The 25,763-nt window shown below is 43.7% G+C and overlaps 2 protein-coding genes across 3 annotated transcripts in view; one reads left to right on the forward strand and one right to left on the reverse strand.

The window, feature by feature from the left end:
• The window catches only part of col4a1 (collagen, type IV, alpha 1), a 61,136-nt gene extending 46,628 nt beyond the window's left edge, over positions 1-14,508 (reverse strand). The window contains exon 1 of the mRNA XM_076014660.1: positions 14,240-14,508. Coding sequence (XP_075870775.1) covers positions 14,240-14,278 — 39 coding nt within the window. The 5' untranslated portion in view covers positions 14,279-14,508. The remainder of the gene's footprint in view (positions 1-14,239) is intronic.
• Positions 1-25,763, forward strand: part of col4a2 (collagen, type IV, alpha 2) — a 44,143-nt gene that overhangs the window by 15,862 nt on the left and 2,518 nt on the right. The window contains exons 5-45 of one of the 2 annotated variants that reach the window (XM_076014655.1): positions 15,558-15,692; positions 15,773-15,817; positions 15,924-16,040; positions 16,125-16,193; positions 16,323-16,358; positions 16,495-16,548; positions 16,652-16,687; positions 16,829-16,870; positions 17,239-17,310; positions 17,406-17,450; positions 17,576-17,623; positions 17,716-17,751; positions 17,840-17,884; positions 17,998-18,061; positions 18,290-18,403; positions 18,630-18,779; positions 18,867-18,938; positions 19,024-19,175; positions 19,276-19,348; positions 19,462-19,568; positions 19,654-19,837; positions 20,238-20,282; positions 20,686-20,760; positions 20,862-20,960; positions 21,039-21,260; positions 21,341-21,502; positions 21,587-21,757; positions 21,880-22,023; positions 22,141-22,266; positions 22,574-22,755; positions 23,015-23,078; positions 23,209-23,283; positions 23,372-23,479; positions 23,588-23,695; positions 23,794-23,865; positions 24,215-24,340; positions 24,567-24,683; positions 24,817-24,978; positions 25,164-25,262; positions 25,362-25,508; positions 25,590-25,706. In XM_076014655.1, the coding sequence (XP_075870770.1) occupies positions 15,558-15,692; positions 15,773-15,817; positions 15,924-16,040; positions 16,125-16,193; positions 16,323-16,358; positions 16,495-16,548; positions 16,652-16,687; positions 16,829-16,870; positions 17,239-17,310; positions 17,406-17,450; positions 17,576-17,623; positions 17,716-17,751; positions 17,840-17,884; positions 17,998-18,061; positions 18,290-18,403; positions 18,630-18,779; positions 18,867-18,938; positions 19,024-19,175; positions 19,276-19,348; positions 19,462-19,568; positions 19,654-19,837; positions 20,238-20,282; positions 20,686-20,760; positions 20,862-20,960; positions 21,039-21,260; positions 21,341-21,502; positions 21,587-21,757; positions 21,880-22,023; positions 22,141-22,266; positions 22,574-22,755; positions 23,015-23,078; positions 23,209-23,283; positions 23,372-23,479; positions 23,588-23,695; positions 23,794-23,865; positions 24,215-24,340; positions 24,567-24,683; positions 24,817-24,978; positions 25,164-25,262; positions 25,362-25,508; positions 25,590-25,706 (4,117 nt within the window). The remainder of the gene's footprint in view (positions 1-15,557; positions 15,693-15,772; positions 15,818-15,923; positions 16,041-16,124; positions 16,194-16,322; positions 16,359-16,494; positions 16,549-16,651; positions 16,688-16,828; positions 16,871-17,238; positions 17,311-17,405; positions 17,451-17,575; positions 17,624-17,715; positions 17,752-17,839; positions 17,885-17,997; positions 18,062-18,289; positions 18,404-18,629; positions 18,780-18,866; positions 18,939-19,023; positions 19,176-19,275; positions 19,349-19,461; positions 19,569-19,653; positions 19,838-20,237; positions 20,283-20,685; positions 20,761-20,861; positions 20,961-21,038; positions 21,261-21,340; positions 21,503-21,586; positions 21,758-21,879; positions 22,024-22,140; positions 22,267-22,573; positions 22,756-23,014; positions 23,079-23,208; positions 23,284-23,371; positions 23,480-23,587; positions 23,696-23,793; positions 23,866-24,214; positions 24,341-24,566; positions 24,684-24,816; positions 24,979-25,163; positions 25,263-25,361; positions 25,509-25,589; positions 25,707-25,763) is intronic. The other variant, XM_076014656.1, reaches the window with a different exon arrangement.

Raw genomic sequence — 25,763 nt, forward strand, 5'->3', positions numbered from 1 at the left:
CGGTTTCTTTTATAAAGTGAGTTCATTCAACTGCAGCTGTGGACTGAGATAAACTGTAGGAATTTTTTTTTTTTTTTTTTTTTTTCAAAGAACAACCTCTACCCAAGCAGTTCCTGAGGGAGCCATTCTTGATAAATGCAGAGGTGAAGAAAGGAATGGTGTAGCAACTGTAGCCTGGCATGTGCTGGGAGTTACAGTAGGCTCGACCTTTGACCCGCACACCCCTCCTGCGGATACAGGAAACCCCTGCAAGAAGGCGTAAGGAGACAGAGACAGGAAGTTTCACATTCCACATTCCACATATGAAGGATGCAAGAAGTCTGAGGACTGGGGTCAGCAGAATACTTTCCTCTTCCTGCTCCTCCCCTGTGTCATTTACAGGAAAGGACATCAGACAATCAGCGGCAAAGTGTGGATGAGGATGGAGACATAAAAGGGCCCCAAAAAAAGAAAACAGGGGAGCAAATATGTGTGAAGAGAAAAACAAACAACAACAAGTCGTTTACATATCTGGTTTCCTCAGATGAAACCTATAGTGACAGAAAGGCAGCAGCAAGGCATCACTTCCTGTTTTGGGATTTATTACATCCATGTTAAAGCTGTAAATTGTCCAAAGGCCCGAGAGTTTCATGCTTGACACGATCCAGTGCAGTGTTTTCCTTCCGCGCATTATATCCAACTGATGTGTTTGCAAATGCACTGCAAATGAAGACTGACTAGAACAGATGTTTTTATCCCGCTTGGCCCCTGCTGCATGTCCGTCTCCCCCATCCAAGTCTGTCCCTGGAGGAGAGTCACGGCAAAGAGCGCTTCGCAAGAATGGAACCTCGTTTATCCTCCGCAGCTGTCCGCACTGGATGGAACCTGACACAGCTGTGCTGTTTAGGAAGTTGTTGTTAATGGATATATAACGGCCACAGTTGAGGCAACATGTTGGCAGAGTGCTGCGTGCTATACAACCAGGGTTGTTTCAGTTCGTTCCAATTTTGTTGTTGATTCCATGGCTTACTGTTATTTTTATTTCATTCATATTTGAATTCAAATTGGAAAGAGATGAGGAATGAGATCTTTGACTCAAATGTAAAGGTTCTGCAGTAAATGAAGGGCAGCTCTAAAAGTTAAATGCATGTGCAATATAAACCAGTGGTCCCCAACCCCTGGGCCGCGGACTGGTACTGGTCCGTGGGTCATGTGGTGCCGGGCCGCAGGACTTTAGCACAATCTCCACTGCCCCCCTCTAGCATAATCAAGGGACTTTATGTAACAAAGTACAACAAAGTTTTTCTTCCATTCAATCTCTTCCCAGTAGACGATGCATATCGGGCGTTCAATAAGGATAATGAAACATGGGTAAAAAAATAAATGCAAGATTTTGCTATGACAGTACAAAAGGCCACTGTTTGCCGGGGGTTCCTTCTATCGCTGCTATGTCAGAATCGTGTGAAGGATTTGTTGCGCAGCTCCCTCAAACAGTGAGTACGTCTCAGTTTCCGGGGGTTCACTTGAGGTAAGCCACGAATTCTTGTCCTTCACAGTCTCCCAGCAACAATGCCATGTGTGGTGTATTACAGATACAATTTGCAATCGGGACAAGAGACAGATTGTGCAGGAGAGGCAGTCGATGAATGAAACAGATTGTTTGGTTCCAACTACAATGTATTAATTTCATCTGCTTTCTGGGTCGGGAGCAACATTTTGGCAAGTGGAGCATCCAGCGAAGCCGCCCACGACTCTGGCTGAGAGCGCAGTGCAGGCGTGCAGAGAAATATCAGGCTTCCCACAACAAACGGCCCAAAATCCTGAAACCCTTTTTCCAATGTGAAAAAAACTGCCGTGAGAGAATAGACGTGGAAGTGAATCAAAGAAATGTTGCACACAGATTAGGAATGAGAGAATAAAGCACCTCTCATACTTAAAATGCTCACAAATAAAGCACAAGTTTTTTGATCTTTTCTTCTGCCATTAAAATAGGTCCATCTGCACTGCATAAGGAAATGTATTCCGCCGCATCAATGCTGTCCTTTGTACTCCAATTTTTCCCAATTTCCCTTTCGAGAAGCAGGGAGTGGCACTGGACAAAGTTGTCTTGAAGATTACCAGTATCTATCTAAAAGCCTCTATCGGCTCCCCCCTGCACAGGAAACCAGGCAGACAGGACAAGGGACAGAAATCCTTTTACGGACCGTGATGTGATGCTCTCTTTTCCACCATGGGAAAATTGGCCACAGCTGATGTGGGACAGGAAATGACACACATCTCAGGAAGCTGTGCACAATGACAATCCACTGATCTTTTTTAATATTGACGGGTGCCTGTTTTTGTATGTGCGTGAATAACATTCGCCTGTGCACTTGGACGTCAGTATAAACAACAAATATTTCCACCCGCTGGTGAAAATAACATGTACATACGTTCCGTATCCCAGTTAGCGCCACTGTCCCCGCTTCCTGGCGTGTCAGGGGACAGGATGACGGTTACACAGTCAGAAAAGATCAAAGAGCCTTTTGAATGTGTTTTCACCAATGGCGCCTGTACTGGTGGTTTCCAGATTCCTGGCCTCTTGCTTTCTCAGCATCAAGGCCAACAGAAAATGAAATTTTCTCACAGTTTCCCATGCTGGCTCCTGATTCATGGAAACTGCAGCCAGCTTTCTGTCCTTTAGAAACGCACCTTTGGCCCTGCTCTTGTGATGTGTGTGGGTGGACCGTAGATTACAATCAGACTCTAATCAAAAAAGATGATTTCAGGATTCACATGACTTTATATAGACAGCAAATTTGTAGCATCTGGCCATATAGTGAATGTTTGGACTGATGAATGGACATGTGGTGCAACATAGGTAACAAACGGCGACGTTTCAGAGCACCAAAACCTTTTTTTTCAGCCTGTCTTTCAAGATTGATGTACACAGTACAGCATTTTTATATGAGACTCCTTGAATATAATCTTGCCCACACCTGTGTATGCTGGATGTCAGATAAAAAACCAAGAGGTGATGATGTAACCTCCAAGCATGAAGCGAGAAAGCCAATAATTGGCCATTCGAAAATGTGTTAAAAGCAGAGAGGTGAAATTTCCAGTAATGGCCTAAACTACAACACTAACAACATCACAGTGATGTACAGAACAGATTTATCAGGAATAAAGTTGACTGGACTCTTGTTCCTTTTCCCCCAATGACCCTCAAACCCAGGAAGTGAGGTAAAAGATCGCTGGAGGGGCTCACACAGCCCTCTCTTCAAACCACTGCATCAAATTCATGCTGAGGCCCCCGATTGCCACTGCATTTCCATCAGTCAGCTGTCATTAGAAGACAAGAGATAAGTCTAGACACTGATTTCTCAACCTCACCACACGTCAGTTCCCATCTCATAGGACCAGTCTTGAAGAATAGTGGCAGCTTGGAATCGTCCGCCTAATCAGAAGGCACATCCTCTCTAATCATCGAACTATTCTTCTCCTCCCATCCTGGACCTAGAACAGGCCAAAAGTACCAGCTTTAATAAAAAAGTGTAAAAAAAAAAAAAAATTGAAATAAAAAAAGGCTGAATTTGCAAAGAGTGTGTGCTTGAGTGGAAGGCGGGGGAGTGAATCCAAAACCTGCTGCTATCACTGGAACTCTTGCACAGTAACTGGGGGGTGGCTCTGAGAAAGTTGGAAAAAGGAATTCAGCAGAGACCAATGGCATGTTTCTTCCTCTGTGAAACTTAAAGCTGAGAGGGTTTAAAATGTTTAGAGAGGAGCTCAGATTCTAAGACAGAAGACAGCTGTCCAAGAATACACCCAGGAAAACTGATAAGTGGCTGTTGCATTTGTGCTTTTACAGAAATCAAAGTCTCTGTGTGTTCTTGAGTAACAATAAGCAAAGAGTAAACTTGCAAATGGGCTCTTCAAGTCCATTTCCTCCATGTCACCACCACCCCTTAGATTCTGAATGATCAGTATGGGTGTGGAACACTGACTCTTTCATGGCGCATGCCATTCAAAGACTTTCGAAGAAGAAGATGGGACACAGCAGCCTTTACACACCAAGTTTCCTGCCACATAATTTATCGAAAGGAACATCACAAGATCACATATTTCTGCCATGAGCTCCTCTGGCTGACTTGAAAATCAACAAAAGCAGGCGACAAAGGCCAAGTTTGACCCTCAGCTGGCTGGGATTTTGACTTAAAGAGTCTATAAAAGGCTCAGTTGCACACTTCAAGGTCATGGCGGCAACAAGAGTTCTTCTGTTAGAGCAGACAAACCGGCGGATATGTACCTCAAAATAAGAGTGCAGAATTTGGATAGGCTCCAGAAGAACCTTGTGACCCTGAGCTCAGGATGAAGCGGGTATTGAAAACGGATGGATGGATGGATGGATGGATGGATGGCATGGTGCTACAATAAATTGAAGACCATTTTAAGCAGCATCTTTTAGCAATCATAAAAAAGATGCTTGGTCATAATGTAGACTTTTTTTGGTCCAAAAAAAAGTCTAAAACCAGCATGTGTTGAACTTTGATGGTGTTTTTACGGTCAGCCTGGATGTTACAGGCCTGGAGAAGTTTGGAAAGAAAAATGTGCATTTTGAGAATATAGCCTCACTCTCACAGTCCGTGTGCAGCATTTAGAGAGTTGAGGCCCCGCACGGTTACATTGTGCTGTTGTTCTATGTTATCAACGGCCTGAGCATAACCGAGGAAAATAATTCCAGGTGGGGTTTTTTTGTTGACCCTATTCCAGAGAAATACAACAGAAATCTGTCAATCATAATGTAAAGACACGCTTCCACTATTTGTCCATCTGTTACTACATTAGTCTCATGTGGAATCCCTCTGTAAGGAGTTTAATCCATCTCCCACAAACACATGCATGCAGAAAATCGAAAAATATCGGACAACAAATATCTACCCATCTTGGGTAAAGAACACAGAGGATGTCCTCCGCGATGTATACGTTCGGTTCTCAGGCAAGCATTCAGGAAACGTTAAGGTCAATAAAGAGGGGCCTGTAGGAAAAAACGTGACTGCATTTGCAGATCACCACGGTAACAGCGGGCATGTGTTCCCCATCAGGCCTTGTTTTGAAGCCCATGTCAGAGGCAAACTGCAGTGAAAACAGTTACATCTCTCTTTAAGTGCTCTCATATTTATCCCTTCGTCTCTGACATTGTCATATCTCCAGCATGATAATTGGATTCAGGCCTCTCACCAGAGTACAAAAAACATGGTACAAACTTTCCAAAATTATGCAAAACTATCTTCTATTTAATCTCCACAACATGCAACTAATACAATTTACCAAGATCGGTGTGACCTGAGAATCCGTTATCTCAAGCTTGAACATCACGTACCAGCACTGAACTTTACCCTGGTTTACTTGCTTGCAAACTGACCAGAAACTTGCGCTGAAGTCTCTGGAGGGAAGTTTGGGAGGGAGGGAAGGATTACATTCTAGCCTAACTGGGCTGAGGACTGGTCCAGTTGGATGAGCTGGTGGGTCCAAAAAGACACAGAAGCATTACATGGGTTTTCCTGACACTGATGGTAGTGCCAGTCACTGCCACAGCTGGGGCTCTCTCTATAAATCCCTTTTGCACTTTCGGATTTTCCCATTGCAGTGCCGTTGGCTCATTCTCACCAGTAAATCCCTGTCAAAATGTTCTAAAAAGGCGGAACAGATGCAACTGCTGTCGGATGCCAACAATGAAAACAAATTAAAAGAACGCCAAGAGTCTCACGTAATGGAAGTCAAACTGCACTGCTTGGACATGAAGTGCATAGATTTTATCACAACAACTACTTGTTAAACAATTTTTTAAGATATTTTCTTCAAGTAGGCCTTATTGTGAAAATAAGATGTTCCAGTGTAAACCGTTTTTATCATTTAAATACTCTTCTTCTGCTGAAACTCTACCATCTGATTGGTGCTGTGCTTTATCTGTCTCCAATTTATACTACAACTACATTGTTAAAATATTTAGATTACATATTTTAGTTTCAGTTAGTTTCAATCCAGAATGACTGAACCCCTAGTAATCCCATTCTCACATCTTTATAAAGAGCATCCTGGCAATATTCATTGATTGAGATGTTCAGAAAACAGCAGTTAACCTCTCCTGGTCTTTAATTTTTATTGATGAAATATTAAACGACCTATGTTTATTGTAAGTTATTCTATGGATCTCTTATCTATCCAAGTATGTTCCCAGAGCCCTTGGAGGTCACAACTTCTCCGAGTCTCACCAGTCAAAAGGCGACTTGATTACTTTTTTTTTCACACCACCATGGCGCATGTGGCCCCTCAAGTCTGTCACACTCCATATATAATCCAATAAAAATACCTTGGTGCCCCAGAGTGCAGCGCACAGCCATCAGAGGCCGACACGCCGGAGGAGGAAATTTAATTTTCTCCTTTGCGTCCCACCGAAGGTGCGCGTCGGCCAAGGAAGCTGCCGTGTCATTCCGATCACCCCGATAAGTGTAACAGCGGGATTATGAAGGCAGACACGCCCGCGGCGGGCTTCCACGCGGACGTGCACTCCAGACGTAGTATTCACACGGTGCAGCCGCGCAGGTGGTTGGTCTCCGAGGTGAGAGGCAACACCTCATTTGAGACCGTGTGGCGTATTCACAGCTTCACACACACACACACACACACACACACACACACACACACACACACACACACACACACACACACACACACACACACACACACACACACACACACACACACACACAGCTGTGTCCTGTTTAGACCACGTGTGATTGGACGGCAGTCTGCAGACGTCTCATTCCTCCAATGTGAGGCAATTGCACAGGTGTCGGGCCCCCAGTGGCCCCTGGGAAAACTGGAGGTCCGAGTAGATCTGTTCTCAGCACCACCCCCTCCGATCCTGGACACACACACACACACACACACACACACACACACACACACACACACACACACACACACACACACACACACACACACACACACACACACACACACAATCAGCGTAACTGCTGGCCATTAGCAGCCCTTTCGCTTTGGTCTGGATGCTGTCACATCTTCACGCACATGCCTGTGCCTGTGCACGTGCCGTGCAGAAACTGCCGCCGCGGAACACCCGTCTCCTGGCGCAGAGTGGCCTGGCGCTAAATGGGCGGCTCAATAAGGAGCCAGCAGCAGATAAACAAGAGCGAGTGACAAGTGGCTGCGTGTCGTCTGTTTCCATTCCTTTGTCACGTTCACACGTCCAAAATTTTTAAATAGATGAGTCAGAGGAGCGTGTTGCGACACAGAGTTTTGCAAGCTCCAAATTTGCCTGGTGGTTCATCCGCCAGGCAGAAAGGTTTTGGCTTTCCCACGGTTGGTTAGAGTTTGATTCCAAATCTTTTGTTTTTTTTATTTTATGTTTGTTCACCCTGAAACTCTCCTCACGCTCTCTGCACCTCTGGCGATCGTTACCATCTTCAGCACAGTCACCTAAAAGGCTTTGACAGAAGAGATTTTCTTTTCCTTTTTTTTCGGTTTCCGCCTGAAGGGTCGTTTGTAGAGCTGACCTTTCCGACTTCAGCCAGGAGATCTAAACACTCGCTAATAGATATTTAAACATCATCTACAGATGTTTATTTTTTCTGCCTGAGTCCTCCTCAGGGCATCCAGTTGTGGACCCTCTCAGTCTTCCAACGCTTGCCCCTCGAGTCTTTTCCCCCTACTAACCCCTGATCTCCTCCAGGGGAGCAGAGCCCCATTTGTCCCCGGGGCAGCATGTAGAAAAAATTTGGATCTCCAGGAAATGAGTCAAAAAAAAAAAACTATCCAACAAAAACATATGAGCTGTGTAGCCGCTCGGTGGGACTAAATCCACCCATGTCTCGGTACGACTGTGGGAGACATGGCTGACAGGAAGTGTTTACATGCTTCCTTCCTGCTGTCCGACAGTCTATGTATGCTCTTCCCCTTCTTTTCTCCATTTATCCAGTTATCCTCTTTCAAACATCCTTTTGGTGACCTCCCCACCTTGCAAGCCAGCTGGATTGAAAAGGCTTGCCACACAGCACAAGGTTTCAAGCCCAGTTCTGAGCCTGATTTAACCAGCATGACGATGGCAGGGGTGGCGAGATAGTCCTCGGCTTGGTCGTTAACGATTGTTTGTCCAGGTTGTCTTCAGCCGTGTGGTGTCAGCGGAATTATTTTACTGCTCCCAAGCAAGTCATAGCCTCCATAAACTCAAATCATCAAATATATTTATGCTTCCACATCAGGCTGACTGTAATGGAATTCTCCCAGTAGCTGGTGCAAAAAAATGGACTGGAAAATATATAGATGTTTTAGAGTGTGCAGTTTTTACAGTGCTTATACTGACTTGGACATCCACTATGTTTGTTTTTCTACTGAAACAATGGTTGACGGAGTGTGAGACGCCTTTGTCCGAGGAGTCATCCCTTTGGTGTAAACTGAATTCTATCTGTTCCATTTTGAACGACTCCCAACGGCATCATTTTCACTCCAGACTATCGTTTTAGATGATAAAGGCTGTAGTTGCAGACTGGATTTCACAGAACAGGAAGCGTCAACGCTTTAACAGCAGCAGTTTCTAGACTAGGTTTGCTCAGTAAGAGACGAGCAAAAAACGGCATTGAAGTTTGTCCTCTGGCTTTGGCAGGAGTTTACTTAAGTGCAACTGGTCACAAGTTGGTGACACATGTTGAGCATCACCCCTGCAGTGACACTCGACCTTTCCAACCGGCTCCACTGGTAGTGACCAGTCTGATTTGAATGCGACATACTGACCATGTAAAATTATTTCTGATTTGTCATCTCTTTTTCAAGCATTTTGTCTCATTTGAGATGTTTCTTACCTTAAGTACCAGATGACCTTAATCCCTCTGTTTTTTATTTTCTTAAACCAATTTCATGTCATTTTCACTTCACTTTTTCCCGTCCCACACTGACGACATCAGAGGGTTAGCAGCCCAAATGTTCCCCTTCTGTTTATGTTCCAGTGTTATTTCTGAGGAGCCACATTATAAACAACGAACAGGAGAGCAACCCATCTGCAATATCAGGTATTAACATTGTTTGCAAGAGAGTCAACCGAAAAAAAACAGACGCGGAAACACGGTTTATATGCGACTGTGTGTGTGAAGAATAGCAGCAATGTGCAGGCCATCATCACAGCCATTAATCACAACCAGAAAGTTAAATAGATCAAATAAACAAGTAAAAAGTGCTTTTTCATTTCTGTGGCGCGACAGCCAACATGTTCATTTTATTGAAGACTTGCCCCCTCTGATGTCTCATTCTGCCGCAGAACTATGATAATAATTTTAAAAAGTTGGTTTGGAGTTTCGAGACGGAACACAGGGGTGGGGGGTTTCCGGCCAGTTGTTTATTGATTTGTTTTATTTGTGTCTGAGGTCAGAGGTTTGTGCACGGGGGCTGCGTGTTCCCATCCTGTTCTTTAGTGGGCTGCTCCAGATTCGTGCACCTCGAGGGACATTCAAAATGAAATTTATGGTGTCAGAGACGGGAACGCTAAATACATTTAGGAATGAGAAACACAAACACGCCCACGTAAAGCACAGGGCAGAGAATTTGTTTTTTTTTGTTTTTTGTTTTTTTTAAATGATTCACAGCGTTGCGGGGAGGATTTTCTCAGAGATTTTCAACATGGGTGTCTGGACGTCAGGATAGCAATTAATTAGAGTTCGGTTAAAGACATAAATGCAGTTTAGAAATTCAGCTGCCTTGTATCTCATTCCAGCTACAATTACGTTTTATTGCAATTAATGGATTATTTTTGTTCTGCAGAGTGAAAGTTTTATTTATCAGTGAAATACAGCAAGTCACACTTCTATCTGTGAAAAAACAGATAGAACTCATTTTGAAAGTATTTTTGAATGGTCCAAGGCTTCTGATTGGTGCCAGGGGTGGCACCTTATTGCAATCTGCACAGTTTTTACCTAAACTTCAATGTCAAAGCCATTCAGGTGTCTTGTGAAAACCTATGTTTAGATAAAATAGGTTTTTATCTAAAAATGTATTCTTTGAAATCTATGCCTGACATATTTACATTTAATTATATATGCCTGATAGAAACTTAAAATGTCATTCCCTCAAGTGTATTGGAGAGAAAGTGGACTGAATGAAGGTTTTATTAGTAAAACTAAATCTTAATGAGCTGATAGTGCACTGGGCGAACAAAGTTTCTTGGTGTGCGTCAAGCGGCGCAGTGCAGGTGGCTGCTTCTAATCAGCCGTAAAAGCCTCTGCTGTCCGGTGGGCACCGAGGCTTCTTCTTATCAGGACTCGCTCGTGTTAGGTCTAACAGAAGGAGACTGTCATAAAACAGTCCTCCTCTCACATTCCTACAGCTGCGGAAGATGGAACCGGGGACATCTCGCTGTCAGTAACGCGCAGGATTTATGAAACCAGGAGCTTATCCAGAGAGGCGCTGCCGCTGCTGAGATAGACACAAGACTGATGGACTGGCAGTTTAACAGATACATTGTTGGAGACAGCTGCTGTTTGACTGTAGCAGCTTTCCCATCAGCCCGCACCATATGAGCCTGAACAAGGGTGCGTGTGTGTGTGTGTGTGTGTGTGTTGTCTTATGCCCTCTGAATGCTGTGATAAAAAGCAGACATAACTAGCAGTCCTCTCCTAACAATTCCATTTAGCTGTTAATTTAAGTCACATTTTATTGTTTTTTGTCTTTTTTGCTCTAGATTGCCCTCTAGTGGTGGGCTGAATTTCTTTTCCTTTTGCCATGTCTGAAGGTTATCGGTCATTGCCACATTGTGATGGTTTTTGTGGTGCAGAGTCGTGTTGAGTTCGTAGCGAACACTATATTTTCAAATATCCCCTACCTCACATGTGTCCATTTTCCATTACAGTGCTGTTTATTTGTTCTTATGATACATTAATGGTTCAGTGGTACAGAGATTTGGGGTCATTTTGATTTTATGATTTAATGCATTGCTGGTGTTTGTTTTATCCCTGGAAAGAGACAAACAGGCAGTCAAATGTAGGCATTTAGTTCCTCAAAATCACTTTGTTTTTGTTCACATTTACGTAATAAGTATTTATATAAAGAGCTGGTAAGTGTGCTATATTGTACTAGTTTGTTTTTGAAGTAAATAAGACAGTGGATATCAGTGGGAGATCTCTTCACTACGGATGAGCTTAACCCTTTTATACTGAATCTTCAAATAAAGCCTGAGGCAAATTGAAGACAAGAGTGTTGAGGCATTTCCTCAGGCTGGTAAGTCCTCTGAGACAAAGTCTAATTTGTCAGAGCCGCAGACAGAAAAGTCAATAAATTAGACTTGGCAATGCACTATCCGCAATAGCTTGTGATGTCCAATCAAAGGTTAATCCTCTTCTGATTATTCCCCTATCACTCCCCCACCCTCCTTCACCATCCCTCCTCGTCTCTTTCTCGTCCTCGCTGTGACTGCGGCAAACCGGACTGCTGATTGACCGCCGCTCGTTTCTCATTACAAAATTCACGAGACGAGCGGCTGGAGAAATGTCGGCAGCCGCTTCTCACAGGGAGGAAAATAAACCAGCGCAGGCTGTTACCATTACTGAGGAGAAAAGCCAGAGGGCAGCATGTGTCTACTGAGCTCTGTAATCTCCCCAAGACCGAAGCAGACACTCGTCGACATGTGTCCACTGTCTGATGGCGAATCCTCAACTTCCTTCTGGTTCAGAATTGTAATTATTTCTCTTTATCCCTCGCGGTGCTCCAAACCCCCGCCCTCACCCCCGTCCCCTCCAAAACATTTCTCAGCCTACTCCACACCACATCACAAACTTTTCCCTCCTTCGCAGTGTTGATCGTCTCGGCTCATCTCCTGCATTTCCAATTGTTTCCTTTGTCATCTCTTAATGGCTTTTCTGTTGGTTTTCATCTTTGCCGCCTGCTGTCCCTCCCTGACGCAACTGGATTATTTGCAGGCCAAAGTCCGGTCACAAACCGGTCAGAAGGCAGCAGAGAGAAATATGAAGGTGTCAGGAGCCTCAAGAGTTGGGAGGGGAGGCAGGAAATGCAGGGTGGAAGTATTCCAGATAAGAGCAGGGAGTAGTATAGAGGGACAGGAGGAAGTGGAGCTGCGGAGGGGTTGACCATCTAAGAATGGGGAGGACTGGATTAAGAGGTGATCGAGAGGGAAAAATAGCATCAGACAAACTTAAAAACAATTTTATGGCCTTAATTAGGGCATGATATACAGCAAACTGCCCTAATCCAGCAGTATGACGATGCTTTAAGATAAGCGTAGACACATCCTCCTTTGTGTGGTTATCAGCTTTTGGAGAAGAGACAGCAGGAATCCTGGCTTTACGGACTCAGTCAAGCAGAGAGATACAGACCATCGCACACGTGAACCCCGCAGGGCTGCATGACAAGGAACTCGAACCGCCTTGCTAGCTTACTTCTCGATCTATACAACACAAGCACTATTCATCAGTTTTACTACTTTAGTTATTACTTCCCCATGTTATGCTTTATGCTGTCAGATGCCTCATCATCATGAAAATGTTGGCAAAAAGGTGCAAATTATGAATTGTAGATATGTTATGATGTTTTCTTGTTTTTGTTTTTTTTTGGTTGATTTTTGCAATGGTCAGTTTAGTTTTCAAAGGTTACATTTTATTCAGAATTTGCTTTTACAATGTTAATATTTGCCTCCAGCCTGTCTTTGGACTTCTTTAAAATTCAAATAAAACTCCATCTTTGCTTCTTTTCTTCTTTTTTTTTTGCTTTCTCCACGTTACATACAGGTTTGATGAAAAGAAAGAAGCACCCCTTTGCGATGTCACAAAGGGTACCCATACCACAGTTTATTGGCAACATCCCCAGTCAGGTGTTGCGGTCTCTAAGATCATTTGCAGCAGCCTTGTTTTGGCTCCATGCCAGAGCATCTGCCTTTTTTCTGGAGATCTATATAGGTTCTTGTTTGGTTTGGTTTGGTTTTCCCTGAACTAATTGTGCAAGTCTCCTGTAATTGAGACCGGGAAGAAAAGAAAAAGATCTAAATTGATGTGGGACCCCTAAATGCAGCTTCAAAAAATCAGCTTGAGAGATTTGGTCTTGATCTTTGAACTTCTCGTCAAACGAGCAGTTATTAGTCTAATTTGATTTAAAGGTTAAAAAAAGAAAGCTGCACGCCAGTTCTTTTTAGAAGTGTCGCGCATTACTGTTGATACCATCAGTGTCCCATCCCCTACCCTCACTTTTCATTCATGTTCACTTTGTGTTGTTTTGACAGGACCGTTATCTGTCCATCCCCCAGCCCACAGCCAAGAGGCAACAGCTGCAGGGGCGAGATTGAACCAAAAGACAAAACACACATAGAGCCCATTACAAACAAAGCAACTGCAACGCGCACACTCACACACGCATGGACCGTCCGGATTGTACAGCCAATCATGCACATCCAGCCCTCAGAGTTCAGCCGGAGTGTTATCTCACACTATCTGCATCTGATTAGTATGGGAGCTCGTTTAAATAGTTGCCCAATGTTGTTTAGGCTCTATGCAGTTTTACAAATTCCCCCTGAGACCCTTAGCTCAACTCTCATGTATAGCAAGGGCCGGAATAACACTGAGGGCCACTGTGGTTCCTAGTTCCCACGGGACCCCCAGAGGTCATCGTCCAGCCAGTTCCCAGCGTATCACTGCCCCTCACGTGGTTGTCTAACCCTCGTGAAATCGTCGTCCTCATACAACCTCCATTTCAAAAAATGACACTGACGCTCCATCAATTGATTGCTTCGTTGGGATGATATGAATTGCATCGGAGGAACTGATGACTGGGGATAAATGCAAGACATTCTGCACCTAACAAATTCACGTTACCGCCACACTGATGATGCCGTCATTGCTTCATTTTGTGCCAGCTTTGTTTCCTTTCCAAACTACTAGCACCCAACTAACTAACTTTAATCTCAAATCTCTGGAAAGTATTAAAGTCAGGACGTTATTCCGGTTTACTTTTTTTGTTTTGTTTTTCGGATTAAATTACTTCCTAATGTGTTTTGACAAAAGACAACAAAGTTTTTCTCTTACTTACTGAAATATGAGGGGAAACATAAAAATGAAAATTGTGCTTTTTGTTTTCAAATTTTCAGTTTAGGCAGCTAGGATAAACACAGTACCTATAATCTAATAAATAGTTGCAGGCCCGTACCATGGGGGCCAAAAACTCAGTGGTCACTTCACTACAAATGAAGCAGAATTTAAAAACTGGTCAGTACCTTGGTTCCCACGTAGCCAGAGGAACTCTGAGCTTCCATGATGGCCCAGCGCGCTATCTGTTTGTCCTTCCTTTCAGGTTGGAATGCGTCCAGGAGAAGCTTGTGGGGTTAGCTGGGCTAGCTAACTCGCCCGTCCAGCACTACTTACGCACTCGTTTGGCTAACGAGTGGCTTCGTGAGTTAATGTCCGATAAACGTCGGCCAGGCGTTTTAGTTTGTAACCACTTTAAGTTCCTCGTAGATTAATTTGCCGTAAATCCCAGACCTTCGTTGCACACTTTTCCTCCTCAAGTGCGGACGGCCACACCGAGTTCCATCATTACATGTTCACCTGTGCACCCCGTCATTTTCTTCTCCTCTCCCTTTAATACGTCCACACGCACGCCAGTTGCTTACAAAGCCTAGCATTTCTCTGGCCAGATATCACACCAACATAAATTGACTTTTGCCAAATGAAATGAAATCATGAAATAGCTTTTTTATTATTATTATTATTATTATTATTATTATTATTATTATTATTATTATTATTATTATTATTACTATTTTTTATTTAAAAAAAAAACATTAATTCTTTCTAACCTAAGAAATGAGAAACGTACAATTGAACAGTTTTAACCTTTTTTGTTTACCTAAGTAAAATCCCACATTTAAATAAATGACATGTCCTTCATTAGAATTTCTGAGCATTGACCACTAGATGGAAACAGAGAGCTATGGGGGGGAAAGTTTTAGTGAGACGTCAGACAAATGCGTTGGCTCCCCCTTGTGGTACAAGAGACAACGGATGGTAAACTAATGTTTTGCGCTTTTTCTTCTGCAGAGGTTTGAATATGCTTTTTAATCAAAACAAACACACGTGTTACATTTACTCTATTCTCATACTCTGTTCCGTTTCTGTGCAATATTCTTGTCATTTCTTTAAGTGTTTTGTTTTGTCACTTTGTTTTGTACCACAATGCTTATACTTTCTTGTTATACTGTAAATAGCTTTACTCAACGTTCATCTGACTTAATTCTTGTATATTTGCACTATGGACTATTTCTCTGTTTAGTGGCTGTATTGTGCACTACTGTTCACCTCCTATTATATTTGTTCTGCTATTTGTGATTCATTGTTGAATCAACATCATCATATTTTAATGTTAAATTTGATTGAAATTGATTGATTGATCTAACCATGAATTGATATTTGACACACATTACATCATCATCATCATTATTATATATTATTTATGTTTTATGTCTAAAACATAAATAATAATAATAATAACAGCAGGGTGATCCCAAACTTTTTCCTGTTTCAATCTAATCTTAGGGTCAGCCTGGGCCCACTGGTCCTCAGGGGCCTCAGGGGCCTCAGGGAAGACCAGGTGAGCTGGGCATCCAAGGTCCAAAGGGGCAGAAAGGTGACCAGGGCCACGGAGGAATCATAGGGCTCAAAGGAAACGCGGTAACATATCTTCTGAGCTTTCAATTTCAGACAACTCTGTATGTCCTTTCAGTCACTCAGTGAATCTTGTGGTTCTGCAGGGAATGACCGGCGTTCCTGGATTTTCCGGCAATGATGGCATTCCTGTAAGTCATTTTATCAGCCCATGTAAAACTTTGTCCAACCCTGTGCTATACGGAGCTCAAGTCTAATGGGCTTTAAGCTTGTATTGACCTGATATCGGCTGTGCAGGGCCACCCAGGACAAGCGGGGCCGCGGGGGAAACCTGGCGCTGATGGCTGCAACGGGACTCACGGAGATTCAGGCCTAGCGGGACTACCGGGATATAATGGCAGACCTGGTTTTTCTGTAGGTACAGCTTCAAGAGGAATCACAAGCAACTTCTTAGATGTGTGTCGATTAACTCTTTATATGCCTGTTGTCATAATTCAGGGACAAGCAGGCCGGAAGGGAGAGAAGGGAGACACTCTGGAGCTCAGTGTCTACATGGAGCGTTTCAGGGTGAGAAACACTCATATGATGTTTTTGCGATTGATTTAACAGTAATTTCCCTTATGGACTTTTTTTGGCATCATTTTTGGTTTTATGCTGGGATAGCAATCTAACAGAATTATTGTAATCTCTTCACAGGGGGATCAAGGGACACCAGGGTCCAATGGAGTATTTGTAAGACACGATTAAAATTTTGGTTTTCTATTTGATAACTTGAAGTTTTGGTCAGGGATTTTGTTTGTTTGTTTGCTTGCTTGTTTGTTTACTTTAATTGAATTTCAGATGTTCTTGTCTGCTTAAATTTTGCCAGGGGCCTCAGGGGAACCCCGGATGGCCTGGTAACAAAGGATTGATAGGACCAAGGGTAAATGTTTTACTGAGGGCAAAGAACATTTACCTTCAGTTGGCATCTTTTTGATTTTCTGCAAGTGAAAGGGAGCTAAGGGTCTTTTTGTGTGTTCCACCAGGGCCTGCCAGGTAATCCCGGTCCCCCAGGACCAAAGGTAAGTGAAATAACACTCTAATCAATGTGATGTAATAAAAAAAAAATCTCCCCAGAATGTAGTCTTCCAAATGCAATTTGGCAATAGTAAGCAATATCACTTTAAGTTGTTGCTCTTGTTTTGTCTTGGTTTTCTGGACAGGGTACAATGACAACAGTGCTCAAGGGAGTCAGAGGAGACCAAGTGAGTGACAATTTGGATTATTTACTGTTTTTGCACAGATATTATAAATTAATTTTGGCACAGTTTCTTCATCATACATTTTCAGAAGTGTTTTGGCATAAAAAATATTTATTTTTAAAAATGTGTATTGAACTTTCTTTTCAGAATAAGAGGAAAGATGTTTTTTTAAAAAACTGACAACCAGTCATCTTATTTATCTCTTCCCACTGGACAAATTCGTTTTAAAAGCTTTGAAAGCACAGCAAGTAACGGCATGAAATATGTATATACAAAAAAGTAGTTCCTCTAATGCCCAAGTATACCGGGTCCACTCTGTGTCTCTTTCTGCTGTCAAAGTGTTTAAGCCACACCCTCTACTTTTTCCACAGGGGGAAATCGGACCACCAGGTCTTCCAGGAAACTCTACTCATCCGCACAGTCTGCCACCCTATGGACCTGCGGTTTGTACAGTGCACTCATTAAGTATAGTCTGCAGTGTTTAAAGATTGTTTAAGACCGGAACAGGTCCCCAAATAATTTCCCTTCATCATTTTAGGGACCTCGTGGTGAGAAAGGTCTAAAAGGAGAAGCTGGAGATATGGTTTGTAGTTTCATGTAAAAAAATCCCACATCCCTTCACATAAAAATGTTAGTCATAAGAATATTTGCACCTCAGGTGATATTCCAGCTCCTCACCTGCTTCCTCCTGTTATTATGTTCCTTCAGGGTGACAACAGAGGAGAGTCAGGTGTGGTGGGATTTCCTGGACCCCGGGTGAGAACAAGTTCATGTATCCAAATTTCAGCCAAAAACTGTCCTCACTGTGTTAACCTTATATGATGGAATGTTTTTGGATGCTGTTCTAGGGTTTGTCTGGTGTAGATGGAGCTCCCGGACAAAAGGTACATTCTGACAGATAAGAAACGTGGACTTGCGCTTTAAGCCTCTCATTCATTAAGGTTCTCATTCATTCAATTTTCTCTCATTTAGGGCGAGCCGGGTGAATTGGGACAAAACGGTCAAGATGGTCCAAAGGTGAGAATTATTCTTTAGCGTCCAGACCAGAAGGTGCCAGAAAGGGTTGCTGAAAATCTTGAAATCTTTGCTGTTTGACTGGGAAACTGCTGCTGACTGGCAATGGATTTCAGGGGATCAGAGGAGAGCCAGGAGAACTGATCTTATCATCGCAAAACTTTCCTTGGTCTACAGTAGGTAGGAGACTTAAAATCATTTTCACTATCACACCTCAAAAGTCAAATACTTTGTACCAGAACTGTCTACATTAGACATAGATAGTCCTTCATTACCTTTACCATAGATTCAATTCATTTGGAACATTTGAAGTGCCAATGGAGATCCATGTGGTGCAAATGTTGAATGCCACAAACCACAAGGTGCTGATTGTTATTTGTGATTTCAAATCCCATTTCATGTGATAAGCTGGTTCACCTGGTTCACCTGGTGAGCAGGGTCCTCAAGGCGAGAGGGGCCCAGTTGGAGACCAAGGTTGGCCAGGACCTCCAGGGCGTCCAGCCTCGACATCGCAGCAACTAGGTCTGGATGGTGGTCTCACATTAAAAACAAAAAACAACACACACACACACATTTTTTTTTAGGATAATGGTTAAATTGTTGGCAGTTTAATGGACCCTATAAAGAGCTGTGCTTGGACAACTGCTGCTGAGAGGGCTCACCTACTTTAATATTCAACCCACCAATGCTAACTTAAACTAAAATGCACTATTTGCCTTTATTTTTTACATACTTCTGTGCCCAACAGTGTTTGATTTCATGGGGCCATTTGGTATAAAGGGAGAGGAGGGAGAGAACGGCCAAAAAGGAGAACCAGGAATACCAGCTGTCAGTCCAGGGCCCAAAGGGTCTAAAGGACGCAAGGGGACCACAGGCTTCCCAGGACCCCAAGCATCATGTAAGTTCATTCAGTCGTTCAGTCAGACAAACAGCTGAAGATGCTCTAAGTTTGTCTCTTTTTCTTAATCCTTGATCTGATCTTCAGTGGAAGAGTACTTTAAGGGGGCTCCTGGTGGGGCAGGACGACCTGGCAGAGCAGGCCTCAAAGGACTCAAAGGTCTCACAAACACATTCGTGACACCAAACAAGCTCAATTTCATCGTGTGTATTGGATAATAACCATATATGTTTCGCACATATAGGCGATCATGGTGCGTGTGAGTGCTCCAGTGTGCTGTCTCCTGATGGGCCAGCCGGTCCTGTCGGTGACCACGGTGATGCGGGTATGACTGGAGAATTTGGTCAGGAAGGAGATGTGGGAGACCCAGGTCCTCAAGGAGAAGATGGAGTCCCTGTAAGAATAATCAAGTCCGACATCTCCTGTCAATTTTAATTTTAACTGTTTGAGCCCTTTTACTGTTTCTTTATTTTATTGTTGCACATCCATCTTGCAGGGACCAGCTGGGCTCGATGGTTGGCGCGGCCAAAAGGGTCAGAAAGGAAACACCAGTGTAGTCACAGAGAAAGGTGCAGTATCTCTGTCTTTGATTGTGCACAAGTGAAAGAAGTTAGACCCTGTACAAGTCGAACTGCATGTAATGACATTTTGTTGTTTGTTTGTGTGTTTCATATCACAAAAGGACGTGCTGGAGACCAGGGGCTTCTTGGGCAAGACGGGGAACCAGGCTCACCAGGTGCCCCAGGTCGGATAGGTTTGCCCGGTTTCCGTGGAAGTCCTGGTCTTCCAGTAGGTTTTCACCATAATTACAGTGTCTTCTGTATGACAGTCAACATTGTGTTTCTTCTGTGAACTGAGTGGTTGCTGTTACCAGGGAAATGCTCCCAGCGGACTGGCTGGAGACAAAGGTTTCGCAGGTGTGCCTGGTCGACCCGGATCGGCCGGCCTGAGGGGCGAGCCGGGTGAAGACTTCATTGGCATCAAAGGCGAACGTGGGTTACCCGGTGACGCTGGCCTCCCAGGCTTTGATGGAGTTGCAGGAACACCTGGGAGCCCAGGTGAGTGTCAACCAAACAAACTTGACCGCACAGTATCACCGCACTGCATATGTCCTTCGATGCTTTGTCTCTTTACAGCAATTTTACCCATTTTCATTTCTACTAAGTTGTTTAATTTTTGCTTTTCCTCTTTTAAAGCACTGCCTCATTTAATTTAATACCAATCAATTTAATGGGAATGAACATTAATAGCTTGTGATTAAAAAGAAGTAAAGAAAAAAAGAGCATGACAAATATTTCAATGGTTTTTTTTCTCTCCTGCCGTCAACCCGATGCACAGGCTGCATCCCTCAAACCAAACCAGCTGCGCCAAAGCTGCTATGAAATAATGCTTGTGCTTTTGAATAACTCTTGTTTCGAACGCATCTCTCTTTCATTTTCTCTCGATTGCAATGGCAAGGTGGCTGTAGTCCCACAGGAGATGGAGGACAGGTGGATGTGACAGGTAGCTGGTACAAGAACGTTTTCAACCTTTTTGTTCCTTTCGCAATACCCTAGCTTGTGCTTCGCTCCCGGATTATTTGATTTGTGTGTGTGTGTGTGTGTGTGTGTGTGTGTGTGTGTGTGTGTGTGTGTGAGTGCGTGCGTGCGTGCGTGCGTGCGTGTGTGTGTGTGTGTGTGTGTGTGTGTGTGTGAGAGGATTTTTGAGATGGTTTCTACATACTTTTCTATTTAGAGATGTGATGTATCAGCTAATGTAGTGTTAAATTGTGAGAAATGAAAACAATTCACGCTGGGCAGTCGTTAAAAATCACTACCACTATGCTAGTACTAAGATTCAGACCTTTTTACGTTTGGGTTTTTTTCATCCAAAACCTTGCCTCTAACATGGTTGTTCTTTCATTCAGGTCCTTGCGAATCTTTTCATGGACCTCCTGGTTTGTCTGGAAATCCAGGGACCACGGGGTCAGCAGGTTTTCCAGGTAGCGGCAGAACAGAAAACTTAACAGTTGTTGCTGAGATGTCTACTTTCATTTTCATGATTACTTTTACATTGTTTTGTTTGCACTTTATAAATAAATAGGATCTCCAGGCCCAAAAGGGATAGATGGTCTCCCTGGGCTGAGAGGGGAAAAAGGACAGCAAGGAGAACATGGTTCAGGTGGCCAAACTGGACCTGCAGGTGACTAGAACCAAGAGAGAATCAAGTCAGTCCTCTATCAGTCAGAATCTCTTATTAACTCTTGCCTGTTTATTGCAGGTTTCCCTGGCCCCCGTGGAGACATAGGCATTCCAGGCACCAAAGGTTTACTTGGGACGCCTGGAGTTCCTGGAATGCCCGGTCGTTATGGGTCACAAGGGGAGAAGGGTGTCCATGGCGAGATTCTTGGAGCATCTTCAGGCCAACCAGGTGACCAAGGGCTCCCAGGCCTTCAGGGTATTCAAGGCCTAACTGGTGATCAGGGAGATGCAGGCTATCCAGGTAAGCCATGACTGCATGATACTTTTCTATTTATCTGATGGTACCTTTGTTGCTTCTAATGGATCTTCCTGTTCTTCTAGGAATGGATGGCATGCCAGGTATGATTGGCTTCAAGGGTGAGGTTGGACCAGCAGGTCTGCAGGGTGAGGAGGGAAGAACTGGTCCTCCGGGTAAATTTGGCTATACTGGTGATCCTGGAGCTATTGGTCAACCGGGGCCACGTGGTATTCCTGGACAACCGGGTAAGAAACGTGTGCCATGGCGCACTCACAAACGTCTTAGTTCATGTCTGACATGTCAAAATGACAAATAGGTCTGCTGAGCAGGTCCAACTGGACAGAGGGGAAGTGAAGGGGAGCCAGGCCCTCCAGGTCCAATAGGGTTGAAAGGGCTCCCAGGAGCGTACGGGGGCGATGGAGTCATTGGAGAACACGGCCCCACAGGTGACCCAGGACAGTCAGGTGTAGATGGACAATCAGGACTTCCAGGAATGAAAGGTTTGTCAAAACTCTCCTCAATGATCCTAAATATTACAAATAAATCTTAGCTTTGTATTTTAGTAGTTTTGGTTAGTTTTTATTTATTGTGTTTGACTACTGAGTGTTCTTTTCTTTCCCAGGACTCAAAGGGTCTTCTGGAATGTCAGGCTTTGAGGGCATGAGAGGCAACACAGGGGTCAAGGGCTTTGGTGGAATGAAAGGAGAAACGGGAGTTATTGGCCAACACGGCCCTAAAGGACTCTCAGGTCTAAAAGGAACCAAAGGTGAGATTAATTATCTATTAAATTGTCTTTCGATCTCCATTTTTTTATGTTGTTGTTTTGTTTGTTTGTTTTATTACATTTTTTAATTCTGTTATTATCACATCTGTATTCTGCCAGGTGACCGCGGCTTGACAGGACCACCTGGTGAGAAGCCAAAATTCTCACCCCAGGAAATTCATGTCATGAGAGGAGTCAAAGGGTCTCAAGGGCCCAATGGAACCCAAGGTTTTCCCGGCCAAAGAGGTCAGCGACCATTGTTTCACTTGTAATACAGCACTTAAGTCAGACATAGCATTTTTATTGGGGAATTCGATGTGCATGGATATGGATGACGACATTGTGTCTTTAAACATAATGTATCACTTTTCATCACTGTGACAGTCACCAATAAGGAGAGATTTCAATACAGATCTTGTGGTTTAATTATTTAATTATTGTTCTCTCCCCACTGTCTCCTCTTATTGCTCCATTTTTTCACATAACCCCCCCCACACACACACACACACACACACACACACACACACACACACACACACCCACACACACACAGGTTCTAAGGGTTTGCCTGGTGTGCCAGGGAACCAAGGATTACATGGTCTGCCTGGAGAGCCGAGCAATGAGAAAGGTCTGGGTGGAGATTCAGGTGCACAAGGACTTCCAGGTATCAAGGGCATGCCTGGCCTCACTGGAAACCGTGGAATTTCTGGATTCGGGGGAATGCCAGGCTACAAAGTGAGCAAAAGCCTTGATGGATCATTTAAGTTGAAGAGCCTTAGAGGGCTTTCTGGTAACCACACACTGCCCCACTCGCTGAGTAATTGTCACATACTGTTTTTTTGCAAAGACAAAATGCGATCAGTGGATTTTCTTTCCCAAAACATCCTTTGCAGAGTGGTGTGTGTGTGTGTGTGTGTGTGTGTGTGTGTGTGTATCTGTGTGCGTGTGCATGTTAAGATGTGTTTATCATGTGTATATTTTGGTCCTTTTCCAGGGAATTAAAGGAAGCCCCGGTGCTTTTGGCGCACCAGGAGAAAAAGGAGAGGCAGGAGTCATAGGTACAACTTGAAATGTGGATCCTGAAAGATGGAAACATTCTAATCAAACAGCAGTGATAGAAAATGGATGGATGGATGGATGGAGTCTGCGTCATTATATGGTATTGACCAACTTTCATCTCTATTACAGGCGATAAAGGTTTAAAGATAGACATTCCAGGAAGTACGGGGCTGAGAGGAGAGCACGGGCTTGCTGGAGACTTCGGTATTGTCAGGATGTCATTGGGATCTCGTTGTGCATGTCTCGTCAAATTCTGCTTTGGTGCTCAATCTCATCTCATATTTGTACATAGGCCAAAAAGGTGTACATGGATCAACAGGCGAGAGGGGCACACCTGGTTTTAGTGGTATTGAAGGTAAAAGGGGAGAGGCAGGTGATCCGGGCATATCAGGAAACCCAGGTAAGGCAGAACTCTACAAAATCATTTGAAATGAAAGTTTGTTGCTTTTCACTGCATCCTCCATGCATAACTAAAGCATGGCCCTAAACACACGTTTAATTTTTTCAGGTGTTGATGGAGAAAAGGGATTGCCAGGGAATCAGGGTCAAAAAGGCAATCCTGGCATTCCTGGAAAAGATGGAACCCCAGGTTCTACTGGCTTCCACGGAAATAAAGGTAGGGTAATCGAACATGTGCATACTACCTTCTTTCTGGATGTATTAATGATATTATCTTCTATAATTGATGCTAGTAATTGATGCAACTGTGTTCAGGTTTCCCTGGGCTTAAGGGTCTTTATGGATTACACGGCTTGAAGGGACAAAAAGGAATCCCAGGAACACCAGGTTATCAAAATGTTTTTGAATTCTCTTTGAATTAATATATTTAACAAACTTTTCTTTGTTTTTTTTAACAAACAATAATGAGGTAAAAGACAGAAATACTTCAATTGATGTTTTTTTCCTTCAATATATGACAATAGTATTTTTTGTATAGTATTACTGCCTTGACATGTTTCAATGGATGTGTACCTAAGAAGTGTCACTTGATGGTAGTGTTAGTGCTTTTCAGCTGTTGCAAGAACACACTGCCTTAAGGTGACACTTCTGACGAAGACGGAAGACATCCATCAAAATGCATCTGGTAGGAAAGAGAAAAAAACTACCGTAAGTCAAGAAGTCTTTTGACTTGCAGGCCTGGAGGGTTCTGGACCTGCAGGAGAACCAGGGGCCAAAGGAGAGAGAGGAGAAAGCGGTGTCGCCAACTACCAGCCTGGTTTTCCTGGCACTGAGGGTTTCAAAGGCTTCCAGGGACCTCAAGGTTAGCCGTTACTGTTGGTTAGATTGGGTAAAGGAACAAACCATTACATTAGATTGGGTAATGGAACAAACCATCCATTACTTATTTCAGGAATGGATGGTTGAAAAAAATATATTCTGACTATTGTGGGTAGTTTACAAGATAACAAGAGCAATCAGCCACACACATCACATCATCCAACATGTGATTCTGGTTTAACCAGGAGGTCTGTATTTAACTTATTCAGGCGAGCATGGTCTACCTGGACTCCCAGGATTGCGCGGCCCAGTTGGACCAAATTCAACAGGTAGCATACCTGGAGCCAGAGGAGACCCTGGTTTTTTCGGAACTAAAGGGTATCAAGGTAAGGAGTGTTTAGAGTACGATTGTGAGTCTTCAATCTTAAAACTGCCTCCCCACACCTAAAAATTGTCAAAGGAAATTCTCACTCCGCTTACAAACAAATGTTCATCAAGCATAAATTATTTTTCCTTCAGGCCTCCCAGGAGCCACAGGATATTCTGGTGAGAATGGTCTACCAGGAGGAAAGGGTGAGCTGGGATTGACTGGCTTTCCTGGTGCCCGTGGAAAAAAAGGCTTCAATGGAGATCAAGGTCTATTTGGATTCAGAGGGCCAGTTGGAGTTTCTGGGAGGAAAGGTGAGTGTGCAAAGTATCCCAATAATAGGATTATAATAGTAACATTTGTCAAAATGATAGGGGAAAAAATTGTGAGAGGGACATGAGTCCGAAGCTGAAATTTAAGTACCAAACTTTATAAACAAAAATGAGCAATCTGGCTTTAGACATTCCCAGGATAAAACAACGTGTCTAAAATATTTCAGGAATAAAAGGAGAACACGGCATGATGGGTGACCCCGGTGCATTCGGCCTGAAGGGAGAACGAGGGCCTTCTGGTCCCAAAGGAGCCACTGGACCACCAGGTACTGTAATTGTTTTTTCCATTGTGACAAAATGCTCTTCTCATCCATCACCACATATGCATTTTTTTTTTGTTGTTAAATTTCTATTCTGTACCCCAGGTTTCCGTGGCTTCCCAGGTGACCAGGGTCCTACACCTCTTCCCATTAAAATACCAGGAGAAAGAGGTCCTCCAGGACCACTGGGCATCAGAGGACCAAATGGGATGGAAGGGCATCCAGGGCCAAAGGGTTGGCCCGGAGATTCAGGTGGACAGAAATAATTATGCTTTTGTTGAGGAAGATCTCACATGTCACCCAGACATACTAAAGTGTCCTCTTCTTGCACAGGTTTTATGGGACCTGTTGGGCAGAAGGGCATGCCTGGGATTAATGGTAGACCGGGGGTGCCTGGGTTCCGTGGAAAAGTGGGACAAATGGGGCATCCTGGTTTGCAAGGCATGGAAGGTGGGTCGTAAACCCGATTTGGAAAGATTTGTAGTTTGTAGCGGAGTGAGGAAATCA

This window comes from Nelusetta ayraudi, unplaced genomic scaffold (genome assembly GCF_046127955.1).
Source record: "Nelusetta ayraudi isolate G7.1 ecotype Tasmania unplaced genomic scaffold, CSIRO-AGI_Nayr_v1 ptg000169l, whole genome shotgun sequence".
Taxonomy (NCBI): Eukaryota; Metazoa; Chordata; class Actinopteri; order Tetraodontiformes; family Monacanthidae; genus Nelusetta; species Nelusetta ayraudi.